Raw genomic sequence first — 19,213 nt, 5'->3', positions numbered from 1 at the left:
CCCACCACTTGGATTTTAGCAAAGCCTTTGACATGGTTCCGCACAAGTGACTTATTAATAACTAGTAAAAAAAGGCCCATTTCTGAAGGCAAGGAAATGGGCCCTAGGCAGGCAATTTCTTCCCCCCCTTCCGCGACCGTCAACCCCCCCATGCCGGCGAAAACCGCCCCCTGCCGCCGTTGTGGACTACCTGTGCTGATGGGGGACCCAAACCCCCGACAGCCGAAGTGCTGTTGTGCCCTTCGCGTTGCTTCCTCAATCATCTTCTCTGGAAGTTCCTCTGCGTGCGTCTGATGATGATTGAGGAAGCAACGTGAAGGGCACAACAGCACTTCGGCTGTCGGGTTTTGGGTCCCCCGTCAGCACAGGTAGTCCACAACGGCGGCGGGGGACGGTTTTCGGAAGGCCGGAGGGGAGGTCGACAGGTTCGCGGAAGGGGGGGTCGAGGGGGCAGTAGCGCGGGGGGTGACAGCTGATTCCGAGGCAGCTGATTCCCCTTGCCTTGGAATCAGCTGTCAGTGACGTCAGTGCGTGTCTGCCTAGCAGACCACCTCCAGGGATCCATGGTCCCAAGCACAGAACGTTGGAGGTGAGAATTATTATATAGGATCTGAATGTCCTCGGTATGAGACCTAAAGTGACTGACTGGGAGAAGACAGAGGGTAGTGGTAAATGGAGCTTGCTCTGAGGAAAGGGATGTTATCAGTGGTGTACCGCAGAGGTTGGTCCTTGGGCTGGCTCTTTTAAACATCTTTGTGAGTGATATTGCAGAAGGACTGTCTGGTAAGGTTTGTCTCTTTGTGGATGGTACCAAACTCTGTAATAGGGTGGGCACCCTGGAGGGCGTGGATGGCATGAAGAAGGATCTAGCAAAGCTTGAAGAACGGTCCAATAATTGGCAACTAAGGTTTAATGCTAAGAAATGCAGGGTCATGCACTCGGGTTACAAGAATCCAAGGGCACAATACAATATAGGAGGTGAAGTGCTTCTGTGTACGAAAGAAGAGCGGGGCTTGGGGGTGATTGTGTCTGATGACCTTAAGGTGGTCAAACAGGTAGATATGATGATGGTCAAAGCCAGAAGGGTGCATAAGGAGAGGGATGACAAGCAGGGCAAAAAAAGAGGTGATAATACTTTTGTATAAGTCTCTGGTGAAGCCCCATTTAGAGTACTGCGTGCAATTCTGGAGACTGCACCTACGGAAAGATATAAACAGGATGGAGTCAGTCCAGAGGGCGGTGACCATATTGGTAAGCGGTCTCGGTCATAAAGCATATAGTGATAGGCTCATGAACCTTAACATGTATATGCTGGAAGAGAGGCAGGAGAGAGGAGATATGATACAAATGTTTAAATACCTCAGTGGCGTTAATGTACTGGAGGTGATACTATTTCAAATGAAGAAAAACTCTGGAATGAGAGGGCATAGGATGACGTTAGGAGGAAATAGGCTTAGGAGGAATCTAAGAAAATACTCTTTCACAGAAAGGGTGGTGAATGCATGGAACGGCCTCCCGGTGGAGGTCGTGGACATGAAGACTGTGTCGGAATTTAAGAAAGCTTGGAACAGGCACGTGGGATCCCTTAGGAAAATGAGGAGTTAGTAGGTACTGAGAAATAGCAGACTGGATGGGTCATTTGGCCCTTGTCATGTATCTATGTTTCGATGTACTAGGGACAGACCCAGTACCTGCAAAATGAAACTGTAAACCACTTAGGTTTAAGCGGTATCCAAATGTTTAAATGAATGAATTAACATGGGAGAACTTAGCAGCTCCTTTGTGTTCCCGCATTAAGTCTGCGTTACCCAGTTAATATGCGCCAATCAGAACATGCAAGCGGGATAACCCTGGAACACCCATTCCTCGCCCATTTCATGCCCCCCCCCCCCAAATACAACAAATTAAATTGCACATGATTAGCAAATGCAAACAGGCAAATCATTGCAAAATGCTTTTAACGTGTTTTGCGGTAAGCCACATTAACCACACATTAGGGCTTAATCCCCTTGACTAAAAGGGCCTCTTAATTTGTAAGCCCTCCAGGGACAGGAAAATGACTAGTGTTCCTGAATGTAACTTGCCCTCAGCTACAAGACAGACACAAGCTAAATCTAGATCTCTAAAGACCTAAAACGTCTGGCTCCAAACTGAAGACTCTCAGCACAGAACAGAAAGAGTGGCAGCCATTGCTGAACTAGCAGAAGATCTCTGACTGCATCAGCCTGGTTGCTTACTTCCCTCCCCCTACTTTTATGACCTTCCATTGAACAGCAGATGTTATACCATAGTTTCTATACAAAAGAAATCAACCCATCATTATCCCTTATGTTTAATAGTGTTCCATATTTCATTTAGATATGACAAATTTCTTCATGAAAATAGTACCTTGGTGGACAAAGTTTCATACTGCAGGCACGAGTCATTGCGGGTGGGCGGGTGGAGATGTCACACAGGGTGCTGTTCACTGCCAGTTTTGTCTCTAAATGCAGGCACCTTACTATGGCGTCTTGTCTTCCTATTTTTAAAAACAAAATGTGTGTATTAACTATAAAACAAAATTCTGGGGTATTTTCATTTGAAAACACAGTAGACCATTAACAGTGACAGTGATATATCTCCACATGACCAGATAGACAAAGCTATCCAGCAGTTATATGCTTCCTTAATTCTCAAATCCTACCTACTTCATTATTAAGATTAATTCACTGTATAATTCTCTGGCATCAGAATGCTTCATAAACGAGATGGCCACAGAATGCTGTCTTCAAAGGAGCCGGGCTGAGTCAGTCTGTTCCACTCGGTATTAATGAACTTGCAGTTTTGTAAGTGTGTAGTTACAAACAGACAAAAACCCAAACAGTTTATCCCTTCTGATACAGCGCTATCCTCTCCTTGTTGTTGATGCAGCAGCACACTGAGACCTTTCCTTCAACTCTGCTTGACCACCTAAACTGTGTCTTGTTCTACAGACCACCAGGCAATTGGAACGAATGCCAATCACACTTCATGAACTTCATATCAAACACCTGCGTTACCAACCCCAACATATTACTACTAGAAGACATCAACCTCCACCTAGAAGACCAAACTCCACCAGCGCATGCGAATGCAAGGAATTCCTCCATTTATGGGACCTCAAATGGCCACATATTCAGGCAACCCATGCCAAAGGGCACACACTTGACATTATCTCACACAATCTGTCCACAGACCAGAACCTAATAATATCAGACATCAAATGGACAAACACAACATGGTCAAACCACTATAAACCAAACCAAACCTATCCCTACTTTGGCAGAAAAAGAGTTCACACCGCATATTAGAATGCACAACTTACAGTACAGGAGGCCAAATAGACTTGGAGCATTCTGGCAACAGATGTACAACAATAAATGGACAGCACAAACGGACTCTACATACGATCTCCTAGACTGGGATACAAGATGGAAAAACATATTAGACGAAATAGCACTCCTACTAACTAGAACCTCACGTAGGCATAACTTGATACCATGGTACAACGAAGAACTGAAAAAACTAAAAACACAATCCAGGAAACTCGAACAAGCATGGAAAAAAATAAGCAGATGATATCACCAACTTCCGCCCAGTAGTATCAATCCCACTGGTAGTCAAACTGACGGAAAGCATGGTAAACAAACAACTCACCGACTACATAAATAAATTCACAATATTACACGAATCACAATCAGGATTTCGCTCCAACATAGCACTGAAACAGTACTAATCACTCTCTTAGCCAAATTCAAACAAGAAATTGCAATAGGCAAAAGCGTACTTCTCCTACAATTCGACATGTCTAGTGCGCTCAACATGGTTGAACCATAATATACTACTAAGCATCCTAGAATACTTCGGGATTGGTGGAAGTGCACTTAGCTAGATCAAGGGTTTCCTAACAACAAGAACATATCAAGTGAAGTCGAATTCGAACTTATCATCACCATGGAAAGCAGACTGTGGAGTACCTCAAGGATCCCCACTATCACCGCTCCTTTTCAACCTAATGAAAGCTAAGTCCTTATCCAACCCTTTCATATATGCAGACATCACTTTATGCATCACTTACAAAAATGATCTAACAGAAATCACCAAAGAAATCAAACTCAGCTTGAACATCATGAACGCATGGGTGAACGCATTTCAACTAAACTCAACACAGAAAAAACTCACTGTCTCATCCTCTCATCCCAATACAACACGAACCAACCCACCAACATAACCACCCCAGATTTCACCCTCCCTATCTCAGATAGCCTGAAAATTTTCGGAGTTACAATTGACCGAAATCTCACACTAGAAAACCAAGTGAAAACTACAACAGGAGTGGAGGAGTGGCCTAGTGGTTAGGGTGGTGGACTTTGGTCCTGGGGAACTGAGTTCAATTCCCACTTCAGGCACAGGCAGCTCCTTGTGACTCTGGGCAAGTCACTTAACCCTCCATTGCCCAGGTACAAATAAGTACCTGTATACAATATGTAAGCTGCATTGAGCCTGCCATGAGTGGGAAAGCACGGGGTACAAATGTAATAAAACAAAAAAAATTGTTCCACTCATTGTGGAAACTCAAACAAGTGAAACCTTTTTTCCCAAGGGAAATATTTCGAAGTCTAGTACAATCTATGGTACTAAGCCACCTAGATTACTGTAATGGAATCTATGCGGGATGCAAAGAACAAATCGTAAAGAAACTTCAAACTGCTCAAAAACACAGCAGCCAGGCTCATATTCGGTAAAACAAGATTTGAAAGTGCCAAACCTCTACGAGAAAAACTGCACTGGCTCCCAATCAAAGAACGTATTGCGTTCAAAGTCTCCACCCTGGTACATAAAATCATCTACGGCAATGCCCCGGGATACATGACAGACCTCATAGACCTACCAACCAGAAACAAAACAAGATCAACACGAATATACCTAAATCTCCACCACCCAAGCTGCAAAGGACTCAAATAAAAAATCAACCTATGCATCCAGCTTCTCCTATATAAGCACACAGCTATTGAACGCATTACCAACCACTGTTAAGACTACATATGACCACCTAAACTTCCAGAAGCTCCTAAAAACTAACCTGTTCGAAAAGGCATACCCGAATGTTCCAACTTAAATGCCTTAACCCTGCAACACAACAACATAAAAGCTCGTACTGGACATAACGTAACTCTTCACCCTTATGATCCCCAATGTATCTATCACAAATGAACTTTACTCTACCATAACCTCACTCTGTATTTGTTCATACCGGTATTGGCGATCACCTCTACTGTACTATGTAAGCCACATTGAGCCTGCAAATAGGTGGGAAAATGTGGGATACAAATGGAACAAATAAATAAAAAAATAAACTCTCTCTGTCTTGGAGCAACATGCTGAGACCTTTCCTGAAGCTCTGTCCACTCCCTGTCTGAGCAGCACCAGGAACGGAGGAGCGGCTTCATGGTTAGAGCAGTAGGCTGAGAACCAGGACAGCCTGGTTCAAATCCCTCCACAGCTCCATGTGATCTTAGGCAAGTCACTTTTAACCCTCAATTACATCAAGTACAAACTTAGCCCTTTTACTAAGCCGTGTAAGCATCTATGCGTGCCCAACACGTGCCAAAATGGAGTTACCATCCGGCTACTTTTATTTTCGGACACATGTATTGGATGTGCGCCAAGTGGCATTTGACATGCTTAGGTCATTACCGCCTGGTTACCGTGTGAGACTTTACCGCTAGGTCAATGGCTGGTGATAAAGTCTCAGACCCAAAATGGATGCGCGGCAATTTTCATTTTGCTGCACGTTCATTTTCGGCAAAACTTTTTAAAAAGGCATTTTTTACAGGGCCCCTTAGGGTCTTTTTACTAAGATGCATTAAGTGCCAAAGGAATACAATCAGCTGCACACTTATTTTACCATTATGATATTTCATGCACCTTGATTTTATTGTTTGATAGTAATGAATTACTCATATTGGATTTGTTGTATTTGTTGGAGATGATTCTAGTTCTCCACATGCTGAGCCTGGCTTCTTGTCATTTCCATTTCAGCTTTTGCCTCCATTTTTCTATTTATGTTTATTATCAAAATGTAATATACCACTTGGCTTAAACAGATCACAGTGGTTAACAAAATAAAAATAAACATTTCAAAATATTAAAAGGAAAAGGAACTCTAACTCTTGAAGACAGGGAATGCCTAACAGCATACTCTCAAGACACTCTGAATCAGGATATTCACATAGGAGTATTGTCTTCCCATTAACAAATACCTAATAAATCCTGACTTCCTTTTGATCAATAAAGCCAAAAGCCTGCCTAAAATAAGTTTCAAGCATGATCTTAAATTTCTTAGAATTTAACTCTGCTTGTATATCTTTTGGAACCGAATTCCATAGATGGGGTGTTAAGCAAGAAAATGTTCTTTCCCTAGCCCAGATTTCCCTTATTCTAGTTCTAGATGATTCAGCCATCAGATAATCTTGCATAGATCTAAGGACCCTTTCTGGAATAAAAGGAATGGTCAGGCTATTTAAATAGGAGGGTTTTACCTCATAAACTGCTTTATGAGCCAAAAACAAAATCTTGAAAAAAATTCTGAATTTAACGCACAAATAAGGGGTAAACATGATCATATTTCCTCTTATTTCCCAAAAGTTTCATAGCTGCATTCTGCAGAGTTTGCAATCTCTTTCAATTTATTACCTGATAAACCAGCATAAAACACATTTGCATAATCTAACCTCGATATTATAAAGCATGTATCAAAGTATGTAATACTTTCTTATGAAACAGATATTTCAGAGATCATAATCTTCTCAAAATCCCCTTTTACCACTTTATTAATCTTGAGTCAATAAGCACGCTAAATAACAAACCAGCATGCAACAGTTTTATTGGTATTAAGTACTAATTGATGGTTCTGAAGCCAGGCAACAACTGACTGGAGACATGTATGTAGTGCAGCGAGGGATGGCATAGATGGGAAGGTGGGGTATAGTAAAAGAATGTCATCCACATAGAAGTAAACTGAAATTCCAAAAGATTGAATGAGGACAGCAAGAGGGCTTTAAAAAAGACTGAAAAGAAGAGGAGAGAGAATTGAATCTTGAGGTACCCCTTGGTGCAAATCCTTGTGTTTGGAAAACAAAACCTGAAATGAGCAATGGGATAGTAAGTAAGTGAACCATGCTAAAACTGTACCAGAGATCCCAAGAGAAAAAAAACGCAAAGAGAAAGGAGTGATTAACCAGATTAAAAGCTTTAGAAAGGTCCAAAGAAATAGCTAAGACTATGTTGTGTTGATGAAAGTGGGAATGAAGCTCACTAAGAAGAGAAGTCATAATTTATTTATTTATTTATTATTACATTTGTACACCACGCTTTCCCGCTCATAGCAGGTACAATGCGGCTCACATAGTAATAGGGATTACAGAGTGTTGATAGAGAAAATATAAGTATAGCAGAATAATAAAAGAGGAGATAGGTAGGTGAAGATGGGCAAAGGAGAAGGGAGTAGGAGAACGTAGTAACATAGTAACATAGTAGATGACGGCAGAAAAAGACCTGCATGGTCCATCCAGTCTGCCCAAGACAAACTCATATGTGTATACCTTACCTTGAATTTGTACCTGTCCTTTTCAGGGCACAGACCATATAAGTCTGCCCAGCAGTATTTCCCGCCTCCCATCACCGGCTCTGGTACAGACCGTATAAGTCTGCCCTCCCCTATCCTCGCCTCCCAACCACCACCCCTTCTTCCCCCCACCTGCTCCGCCACCCAAGAAGGTGTGAGGAAGGGGTAGGTGAGCATAGGTGAAGGGTACTGGAGGTGGGAGGGGGATGGTACATAGGATACGTATAAGGGAATTTAGTGGGAGATGTAGTTTGGGTTATTGTCTCCTGGATATTTGTTGAGTATATGGGTTCATGAGATTAGTGTGGGTCATTTGGGTATGCTTGCTTGAACAGATGGGCTTTTAGTGATTTCCGGAAGGACAGATAGTTACTGATTGCTCGGATAGGTCTTGGTAGGGCATTCCAGAGTTGGCTGCCTAAGAAGGAGAAGTTGGATCCATAATAGGTTTTGTACTTAAGTCCTTTTGTACTTAAGCAGATAAGCAGAAAAAATGAGTTCCTTAAGCCAGTGGGCTATAGTGGCCTTAGATGCTGGAAACCCCTGTCGGGGACCTGCCAACAGAACAAATAAATGATCATAATGGCTTCTGTACTATAATACGCTCTGAATCCTGATTGCCGCAGATGAAGGGGCAATATTTTTCTGAAAAGTAAGCTGGGCGAATACAATTTCTACAAGTACTTTGGACGTGTAGCAAAAGTTAGATACCAGGCGGTAAAGACTAAGACTAGTGGGATCTAAGGATGGTTTTTTTCAAGATAGGGACAGACTATAGCCTTCTTCCATAGATCGGGAACCTGACCTGAGGACAGACTAAACTTAATCAGAGATAGCAAAGCTGGGAGCAGATCTAACTCTGATATCTTTAACCAGGAAGTTGGAAGAGGGTCACAAAGACAATTTATTATTTATTTGTTACATTTGTATCCCACCTTTTTGCAGGCTCAATGTGGCTTACATATTACCATTAATGGCATTAGCCGATTCCGGTCTGAACAAATACATGGTATGAATGAATACAAAGTGATATTGTGGTAGAATGAGGTACATGTATGGTGGGTACAATTGGGGGGGAACCTAGAGAGGGAAAGGGGGAAGCAGAGTCAGGTAATGTCCGTTACGATCTTTGGTTACATTGTGTCGCATGTGTCCAGGTATTTTTATGTTGGGCCGGTGGGGTATGCTCTTCTGAACAGGTCTGTCTTTCTGAAAATTTAGGTGGTCGAGCGTAATTTTTACTGCTTTTGGCAATGCGTTCCACAGTTGTGCACTTAGGTAGGAAAAGCTGGATGCATAGGTGGATTTGTTTTCATAGTAGACATAGCTTTCTGCAAGGAGAGGAGGGTTGAGTGAATGAAGACCAGGAAGGTGAACCAGCCTGAGAATGGGAAATGAGATGTTGAAGGAGTGGGTAACATTGGAAATGTGCTCACTACAGTATCGATCTTATTAATGAAAAATACAGAAAGATCTTCTGCTGAAGGATGCTTATGCATGTTTATAGTATTCGTTGCTAAGCAGGATATCACCTGTTTGCAAATAGAAAAAAGATCCTTAGATGGATTATAGGACATCAAGAGTTTCTTGGAAATAAATTTTTAAGCCAGTTTATTGGCAAAGTGCATAAAATAAATGAACATCCATCCAAACCTGATCAAACCATTTGGGTTTGGACTAAATCTAGTCCCCTAGCCAGATAGGGTTTGGCTGTTCTGTGCTACACTAAATTCTCTCTAACAAGGGAAGGGGACTAAACATGAGTGAAAACCCAGCTCTAATATATATTTTAACTGAAGTGCAAATGCAGACATTACCCTTCATTTCCCGGAACTTCCCAAATCCAAGACAAGGTACTGTAGATGCCGTGACATTAATAAAGATTCTCACTCTTTAGGTAATCCTTACATTCTTCATGCCAATCACCTATTCACATTGATATGGTAAGGAAAGATTCATTGGCCTAAAATACCTTATTAGTGTTAAGAAGCTATGACTTTATGTTTCAAATTTCCAGTAAGCTAAGTGCATGCTTTCCATTAGCTCCAGGTACTGTGAGCCACCAGTTGCTCTCAATTGCTACCCAAGGATCACAGTAAGTGCATGGACTTTCTAAAGTTATTTGAGCTCTGTGCAGTCGATATTGTATCTGGCAATACGCAGAGATCTCACCATGTACGTGGTAATAAGGCAAAGGTACCAATGTGTTCATTCAGCTTTCTCCTGAGGAAGCATGCCAACAGGAAGCCAAGAGAGTGGGCAGGAAACATTTTAGCTGCATTCAGGAAGAAATATAGCTTTTTAAAAAGCCAATTATGCAAAGAGTATTTTTAAAGTTGACTTACCAAAGCTGAAGCATGCTTGCTTACCTCCAGATTTTGCTCCATGTGTGTTTGGAGTTGACATCTATGACAGAAAGCTGTCTGCATCTCTTCATTTAAGTGCTACCCTTTGGACCCCGTGAGTGCATTTTTTTTACACGTCAAAGTGCTGCCAGTGCACTGCACCTAATTATTATTTTTTTAAGAACTGGTATATGCAATCTGCAGAAATCTCACGTGGCTCTTGTGCATTTTTGCTAAATGAAGCTCTTTGGGAAGAATGGATGAGCCTGAAGTTCTAGATTCATATGTAGCCAACTAGCAATGTTTTGCAATCATTCTGTTATCAGGCAACACAATTCTTTAGATTCCCCCTTTTCATCCCAGTTTTGGCCAGTACACTATTTGCAATTAAAGTTATCAATAGAAATCAAACAAAATAAAACATGGAAAAGAAAATAAGGTGATACCTTTTTTATTGGACGTAACTTAATACATTTCTTGATTAGCTTTCGAAGGTTGCCCTTCTTCGTCAGTTCGGAAATAAGCAAATGTGCTAGCTGACAGTGTATATAAGTGAAAACATTCAAGCATTACTATGACAGTCTGACAGGGTGGGAGGATGGGGGTGGGTAGGAGGTATGCATGGGGACATCAAAGCATTTTACAGGACCAGGACACTGTACCAGTGACTTCACAGTGAGAATCCTAAAAGGTAACATTAAAACCATACAAGAACGTAAGACCTTTGAAGTCAGAATGATTGAATATTTTAACACCCAACAGAAAGGACTTAACAAGGATCTGGGGTTCCTAGCCCATTATAAACCATAAAGCTGTATGTCTCTGTTGATCACCCCACCCCTCACCTATCCACACCCATCCTGTTAGAATATCAATGATATGCTTTGATGTCCCCATGCATACCTCCTACCCACCCCCATCCTCCCACCCTGTCAGACTGTCATAGTAATGTTTGAATGTTTTCACTTATATACACTGTCAGCTAGCACATTTGCTTATTTCCGATCTGACGAAGAAGGGCAACCTTCGAAAGCTAATCAAGAAAAGTATTAAGTTATGTCCAATAAAAAAGGTATCATCTTATTTTCTTTTCCATGTTTTATTTTGTTTGATTTCTATTGATAACCTTAAGAGTGGACTAACACGGCTACCACACTCCTCTACTTTGCAATTAAAAAAACTGTCCACATGAGAAAAGCAACTGAAAGGGGTCTGCACAAGAAAGAATGGAACAGTGTGTTATTCTTTTTTATATCCCATTTTTGGGGCTTCTGTCGTAGGTGCATACTTATCAAAGTGGGCTACCATTAAGACTTGGGTTTTTTACCACTATCTCATTCTATTTTAACACAGATCCCATTTTATACTAATAACTGGGATTAACAGTGAAATAATGGAGTCGATATTCAAAGCGATTTAACCAGTCAGACATGGCTCCTGAATATTGCTGAATATCATGCTTAATCACTTAAGAGATGGCCAGCCACATAAATCTGGATATTCAATACCGATGCCCAGACAATGCTCAGCACTGAACGCTGCCAGAGGCTTAAAAAATGCCTACTGCTGTATATTGACCCCAATATATATTAATGATAGCGCAGCAACCTGCAGTGGGCTACAAGACCCTCAGCCTTCATAAGCAACTACTAAGGGCTATTTTTCTCTTATTTTGGATCATCCCCTCCTAATTTCACCCAGTGGGCACAGTGAAAGTTGTGGGCCAGGATTCAGTTAATGTACATCCTAAGTCTGACTGCTAAATGTTGACATTGACCAACGGTTGAGACTCCCCTCACACAGGGATATGAGCAGCACCTCAAATTCCAGAACTGATTGGCCTGAAACACAGGAGCCAGTACTGGGAGTTGAAGCTAAGTCACTCACATGACAGTGTACAAATGAGCCACCCCTGTATGTGTTAATCCTAAAACATTAAAGGGAGAAGTTATCGATGTGAGTTACTATTAAGAGGCGGGGTGGGGATGATATCAATATGGGTTAAAGTTAAGATGTGTTATTTTACCACTAACTTGTGCTATTTTAGCACAGGTCCCATTTTATGAAATGAGATCTAGTTACTGATAACTAGGGTTAATTAAAAAATCTCTGTATATGTAATAAAGTGATCCAAGTATAGGGCAATCAAGCCATTGTGACTTCACAGATAAGATTGGCTCTTAGGCATTGGTGGAATGAGGCATTATGACATCACAATATCAGCTTTAGTTACCAGACACTGAAACTCTTCATACTAGGTGGGGAAGTTATCAACATGGCCTACTGTTATGACATGTTATTTTACCACTAACTCATGAAATTTTAGCATAGGTCCCACTTTATGCAATGAGACCTAGTTACTAATAACTGTGGTTATCAGTAAAATAACATGTCTCAACAACATCTCATATTGATACTTTTCCCCCTAGTTAATAATAATTTGGGATAACAGTAAAATAGCCTTTCTTAATGGTAACCCGCATTGATAACTTTCTCCTTAAGACATGTTGTTTTACTGGTAACCCCAGTTATTAGTAAAAAGGTCTCATTCTATATAATGGGGCCTATGCTAAAATAGCACAAGTTAGTTGTAAAATAACACATCTTAACAGTAGCTCAGGCTGATAAATATGGGGTCCTTTTACTAAGGTGCGCTGAAAAATGGCCTGCGGTAGGGTAGGTGCGTGTTTTGGCCACGCAGAATAATTTTTCAGCACACCTGCAAAAAAGGCCTTTTAAAATTTTTTGCCAAAAATGGACGTGCGACAAAATGAAAATTGCCATACGTCCATTTTGGGTCTGAGACCTTACTGCCAGCCATTGACCTAGCGGTAAAGCCTCATGCGGTATCCGAGCAGTAATGACCTATGTGCGCCAAATGCCACTTGGCAGTGTAGCTGACACGTGCCAGAAAATAAAAAAATTGCCGCAAGGGCCACACGGTAGCCATATGGTAACTCCATTTTGGTGCGTGTTGGGTGCGTGCAGATGCTTAGGCGGCTTAGTAAAAGGGCCCCTTTGCCCCTTAATGGTAGCCCACGTTGATTCTACGCCCTTAAATATTCCATTACAAATAAGAAGGCTAAAATACATGATGAAACTAAGAAGGAAAGTAGACTTAAGCATAGAACAACAGGTTGGTAGATACATGGAATGCCCTCACGCGGGAGGTGGTGTAGAAGAAAACAGTAATGGAATTCAAGCATGCGTCGGATAAACACAAAGGAATCCTGTTTAGAAGGAATGGATCCATGGAATCTTAGCAGAGATTGGGTGGTGACGCCGGTAATTGGTGAGTAAAACCGGTGCAGGCGGACTTCTATGGTCCTTATCGTGACTTAATAGATATGGATGGGCTGGAGTGTAAATTTTAAGGGACTTCGACGTTAGCTTCAGAACTTTTAGTACAGGAACAGTGCTGGGCAGACTTTTACGGTCTGTGCCCTGAGAAAAGCAGGGACAAATCAAACTCGGGTATACAAATAAAGTATTACAAACCATGTAAAATGAGTTTATCTTGTTGGGCAGACTGGATGGACCGTTCAGGTCTTTATCTGCCGTCATTTACTATGTTACTATGAAAGAATATAAGGGCTCTTTTACTAAGCAGGGGTAGCCCTGGCGGTAGTTCCTAACCCTAGAACATGCCATTTCTGGCACTACAAAAAAATGTCCTATTTTTGTAGGCAGCGCCGCGCAGTTACCACCGGGTTGGCGTGAGAGCCCTTACTACCATCTCAATGGGTGGCAGTAAGGGTTCCCCACTGAATGGCCATGCGGTATATGGTTCACTTACTGCACAGTCATTTCTTTTTCCCCGAATATGGACAGCCTTTTACCCGCTGTGATAAAAGGGGGCCTCAGTGCATGTCAAAACCGCACGCTGATGCTAGCGCAGGCATCCACTGTTTAGTAAAAAGACCCCATAGTGAAGAGGCAGGAAAACAGATTTTTTGGGGGGTGCATTGATGGTGCTGTTTTGTTATCCTAAGTGAAGCGAGTAAACTGTGAATACTGTACTCAACAATTTCACAAAATGGTACATATTAATACTTTGGAATGCCTGACCGCACCGATTTATTACCACAAAATACACTAGAAAAATGTACAGTACCTTCCCCACATGAAACTGAGCAAGGCGTAAATCCAGTATATTCCCAGTCGTACACCTCCTTAGCATCATCTTGGTCTTCAGATGGTGTAAATTCTGGCATGAAGGGCAGGGAATCGCTGTCACATAGCGGGAGGTGGCATTCGCGCTCTGTCGCTGGTTTGGGTTCTTCACATTCCTCTTCAGGCAGCTCTATATCTGTTTGAGTGAATGTGAGCAGAATGCGGCATTTTACGTCTCGCACCTGCACGCCATGGCCACACGTGGTACTGCAGGCTGACCAGGGCTCAGGAATGTACCTACAGAGAATTGCAACATTGGGACAGGAGAAAAGGAGATGGGGCAAGTCAGTAACATTTACATTGTACTCTATATGAGAGGTTATGGGTAGGGGGCACCTGCATTTATATGCCCCTGGTGTTCATAAATGTATAGAGTACTAGCACTGAAGAACAACAGTGGATTGCACAGGTTAAATTAAACCAGAAAAAAAGCTATTTTAACTTTAAAAACTTACTTACTAAATGAAATGAATGGCCCACAGAGAGGAGAGGCAGGGGGATTTAGTACCCCTCCCCAGCTCAGCCTACACAGCAAGCTAGCTTGGTATGGCAGTGAGTGCTTTCTGGAACTGGCACTGGCAAGCTTTCCTACCCTGATGTAACCCCCTCTGATGGCTGGCTGAACTAAGTGAGCTGAGCTTGCAATGCTGACCCTAGCTCTAATGGCCTGGCCGGGAGTCCCGAAGTCCTGCCTCGGCGCAGCAAGGCCAAGTCGTGGCACATGGCAGGCTCCTCCTGTCCTTCTTCTTCAGCTCCCTGCTGCAAGTAGCACTTCCACAGGGGAAGTGCAGCAGGTGGCCCTTCCTGCCTTCAGTCTGCCTGATGACTGACAAGCGTTCTGAGCTAAGCTTGACAGCTAAAGCCACGGGCCAGGCATGGTCAGGATCCAGGGAAGTCCTGTCTCTGTCTTGCTTTCGGAGCTCGGTGGTGGAAGTTGCAGCACGCAGCAAGCTCCTCCTTCATGCTGCAACAGCTTTCCTTCAAGCAACAATATGCAGGGGGGAGCTCAGCTCAGGAGGCGGAGGCAGCCACCATGTGCTCCTGTTGCCATGCCAGCATGCCTGCTGAACCAGTGCAGCCAGCCAGCAAAAGGTACACGGAAGGGAGGTCAGGATTTGCCACGGCACCCCTGAGAGTTCACTGTGGCACACCAGGGTGCCGTGGTACACCGTTTGGGAACTGTTCCTATAATGGGATAGACTCCCATCATGCATACTTGGGGCACCGTTGTAGAATCACCCAATAATGTATGCAAAAATCAATTTAAGGTAAATTAAAGTGTGCTGAGTCCATTTGCATATGTTAAAGTTCTAAAATGCATTAAAGATTTTTCATTAAACCAAATATGTAAAATGAATCAAGAACGAGCCTGAAAATTGGGGGGGGGGGGGGGGGGGGGGGAGTCCATTCGAGCAACTGGAAGAAAACTTGAATTGCTCTAATTCTTACAGCCTATGTTAACCACCCAACCCGATACAGCGTGCTTGTTTCGTCTCTGCTTTTTCAAGGGCTAACTCATCCATCTTCACCAGTGCTGAGACACCCACAGGAATATAATGGGCGTCTCGGCATTTACCGCAAGCTGATTTCTACCGCGAGCTAAAAACGCTATCGCTGCTTAGAAAAATAACTCCTATATAAAATTGGGTTTCATGAAGTTTCCTCATTGAGAAGTAACAAATATTGACCTTTTTCCCCAACATCTTTTGTTTAACGTGCATTTATTTAGAAGAATCTTTTACCATTTTCAGCACTAATATGGCGTACAGAATCATGGGGTGGGCATGACAATACAAGACATACTTACGCAAGTCATTCTCAATCAACTGCACTACTTCAGTAATTCAAGAATATTTTTTATAATAAAGTTCTGCTACAGCACTCATTGAAACTATGAGAGCTATTCAACTTCTGGTAATACAGTATTTCAAATTGTCCTCCTCTTGCACAGTAAACTGCAAGGATTAGGGTGCTGTAGAGACAGCATTCGCAGACTTGGAGTGGAGGAAAGAAGGCAAGCCCAGCTAACATACAACAGTGCCACCTACAAGTGGGATCCAGGATATTCGCATACCAGATCCATACAGTGCCCCCTACAGGTGGGATCCAGGATACACACATACCATATTCCAAGGGAAATCAAGGAATGTTACTATAGTGACTGAGGTGTCTTTTAAAAGGTGTGCTAGCGTTTTTAGTGTACACTAAATGCTAAAGACACCCATATATTCCTATGGGTGTCTCTAGCGTTTAGCACATGCTTATTTTTTTGCGTGCGCTAAAAATGCTAGCGCGCCTTTGTAAAAAGGACCCCTGCGAGAGAAAGGTGAGGCCCCACCTGGAGTATTGTGATCAGTTTTGGAGGCCGTATCTTGCGAAGGATGTTAAAAAAATGGAAGCGGTGCAAAGAAAAGCTACGAGGATGGTATTGGATTTACGTTCCAAGACGTATGAAGAGAGGCTTGCTGACCTGAACATGTACACCCTGGAGGAAAGGAGGAACAGGGGTGATATGATACAGACGTTCAAATATTTGAAAGGTATTAATCCGCAAACTAATCTTTTCCGGAGATGGGAAGGCGGTAGAACGAGAGGACATGAAATGAGATTGAAGGGGGGCAGACTCAGGAAAGATGTCAGGAAGTATTTTTTCACGGAGAGGGTGGTGGACGCTTGGAATACCCTCCCGCGGGAGGTGGTGGAGATGAAAACGGTAACGAAGTTCAAACATGCGTGGGATATGCATAGAGGAATCCTGTGCAGAAGGAATGGATCCTCAGAAGCTTAGCTGAAATTGGGTGGCGGAGCAGTTGGGGGGAAGAGGGGGTGGTGGTTGGGAGGCGAGGATAGGGGAGGGCAGACTTATACGGTCTGTACCAGAGCCGGTGATGGGAGGCGGGACTGGTGGTTGGGAGGCGGGAAATACTGCTGGGCAGACTTATATGGTCTGTGCCCTGAAAAGGACAGGTACAAATTCAAGGTAAGGTATACACATATGAGTTTGTCTTGGGCAGACTGGATGGACCATGCAGGTCTTTTTCTGCCGTCATCTACTATGTTACTATGAATAAACACAAGAAAGACTATCTAATATAATAAAACGCACCGTGAACGTTCTAATGAGGACAACGTTCTGTGAAGCCATCTGACGTCACTGAAGCTGTAGGGTTCGTGGATTCGTGGTGTGAAGCCTCCCTTCAAGCCAGCCAGCCAGCCGTCTCTGCCCCGCCCTCGCGACAAAACAAACAAATCCAGAAGCGAAACGTCAGGGAAGGAGGCGGCGCTCCCGACGTCTAGCCTTCCCTTCGCTGTGTTCCGCCTTCAAAATAAGGCGGAACACAGCGAAGGGAAAGCTACACGTCGGGAGCGCCGCCTCCTTCCCTGACACTTCGCTGCAGGAAACGCCACGGAGGTAAATTGAAAAAGAAGAAAAAAAAAACCAAAACGATGCATGGATGCGAAGGGGGGGGGGGGGGACATGGATGCGAAAGGGGGGAGGAGAAGAGGGCGGGCCAGGCTGGGACATGGGATAGAGAGGAGCATGGATGCGAGGGGGGGGGTCATGGAAGGGAGAGAGGGGACTTGCTGGAAAAGGATGAATGGAGGCGGCAGGGGACAGAGGAGCATGGATGGGCATGGATTGGGAGGGCAGGGCTCAGGGAGAGAGGGGAATTGCTGGAAAGGGATGAATGGAGGGGGCAGGGGACAGAGGAGCATGGATGGGCATGGATTGGAAGGGCAGGACTCAGGGAGAGGGGAATTGCTGGATAGGGATGAATGGAGGGGACAGATGGGCATGGATGGATATGGATTGCAGAGCAGGCCTCAGGGAGAGAGGGGAATTGCTGGATAGGGATGAATGGAGGGGCCAGGTGACAGAGGAGCATGGATGGGCATGGATTGGAAGGGCAGGACTCAGGGAGAGGGGAATTGCTGGATAGGGATGAATGGAGGGGACAGATGGGCATGGATGGATATGGATTGCAGGGCAGGCCTCAGGCAGAGAGGGGAATTACTGGAAAGGGATGAATGGAGGGGGCAGGGGACAGAGGAGCATGGATGGGCATGGATTGGAAGGGCAGGACTCAGGGAGAGGGGAATTGCTGGATAGGGATGAATAGAGGAGACAGATGGGCATGGATGGATATGGATTGCAGGGCAGGCCTCAGGGAGAGAGGGCAATTGCTGGATAGGGATGAATGGAGGGGCCAGGTGACAAAGGAGCATGGATGAGCATGGATTGGAAGGGCAGGACTCAGGGAGAGGGGAAATGCTGGATAGGGATGAATGGAGGGAACAGATGGGCATGGATGGATATGGATTGCAGGGCAGGCCTCAGGCAGAGAGGGAAAATGCTGGATAGGGATGAATGGAGGGGGCAGGTGACAGAGAAACATGGATGGCCATGGATTGGGAGGGCAGGGCTCAGGGAGAGAGGGGAATTGCTGGAAAGGGATGAATGGAGGGGGCAGGGGACAGAGGAGCATGGATGGGCATTGATTGGGAGGGCAGGGCTCAGGGAGAGAGGGGAATTGCTGGAAAAGGATGAATGGAGGGGCCAGGGGACAGATGGCCATGGATTGGGAGGGCACGGCTCACACTCTCTCTCTGATATACAATGTCTTTCTGACTCTCACTCTCACACACTCTGTCTCACACTGTATCACATTCACTCTCTATGTGCCACACAGTCACTCACACACTCGCTTGGTCTCATACACTCACTCAATCAGAGAATCTGTGTCTCACACACACTCTCTCTCTCGCCCACACACACACACTCTCTCTCACACTGTGTCTCACATACACACTTGCACACACTCTCATTCTCACACACACACTCTCTCACAAACACACTCACACCCAGACTCACTCTCTCTCACACACACTCACACTTTCACTCTGACTCTCAAACAGTCACTCTCACATACACTCTCCCAAACATACACACTCCGAGGAAAACCTTGCTAGCGCCCGTTTCATTTGTGTCAGAAACGGGCCTTTTTTACTAGTAGGTCAATGAAAATGAAGGTCTTTGTTCCATAACCCT

The 19,213-nt window shown here is 44.0% G+C and overlaps 1 protein-coding gene across 2 annotated transcripts in view; it reads right to left on the bottom strand.

The window, feature by feature from the left end:
* Window positions 1–19,213, bottom strand: part of ADAMTSL3 (ADAMTS like 3) — a 650,803-nt gene that overhangs the window by 113,345 nt on the left and 518,245 nt on the right. For both annotated transcript variants that reach the window (XM_030189627.1, XM_030189628.1), the window contains exons 16-17: window positions 14,105–14,400; window positions 2,389–2,518 (exon numbers count right to left, since the gene is read on the bottom strand). In XM_030189627.1, the coding sequence (XP_030045487.1) occupies window positions 2,389–2,518; window positions 14,105–14,400 (426 nt within the window). The remainder of the gene's footprint in view (window positions 1–2,388; window positions 2,519–14,104; window positions 14,401–19,213) is intronic.

This window comes from Microcaecilia unicolor, chromosome 1 (genome assembly GCF_901765095.1).
Source record: "Microcaecilia unicolor chromosome 1, aMicUni1.1, whole genome shotgun sequence".
Taxonomy (NCBI): Eukaryota; Metazoa; Chordata; class Amphibia; order Gymnophiona; family Siphonopidae; genus Microcaecilia; species Microcaecilia unicolor.
Note: the sequence above shows the minus strand (reverse complement) of the source record. Positions and strands in the feature narration are given on the sequence as shown.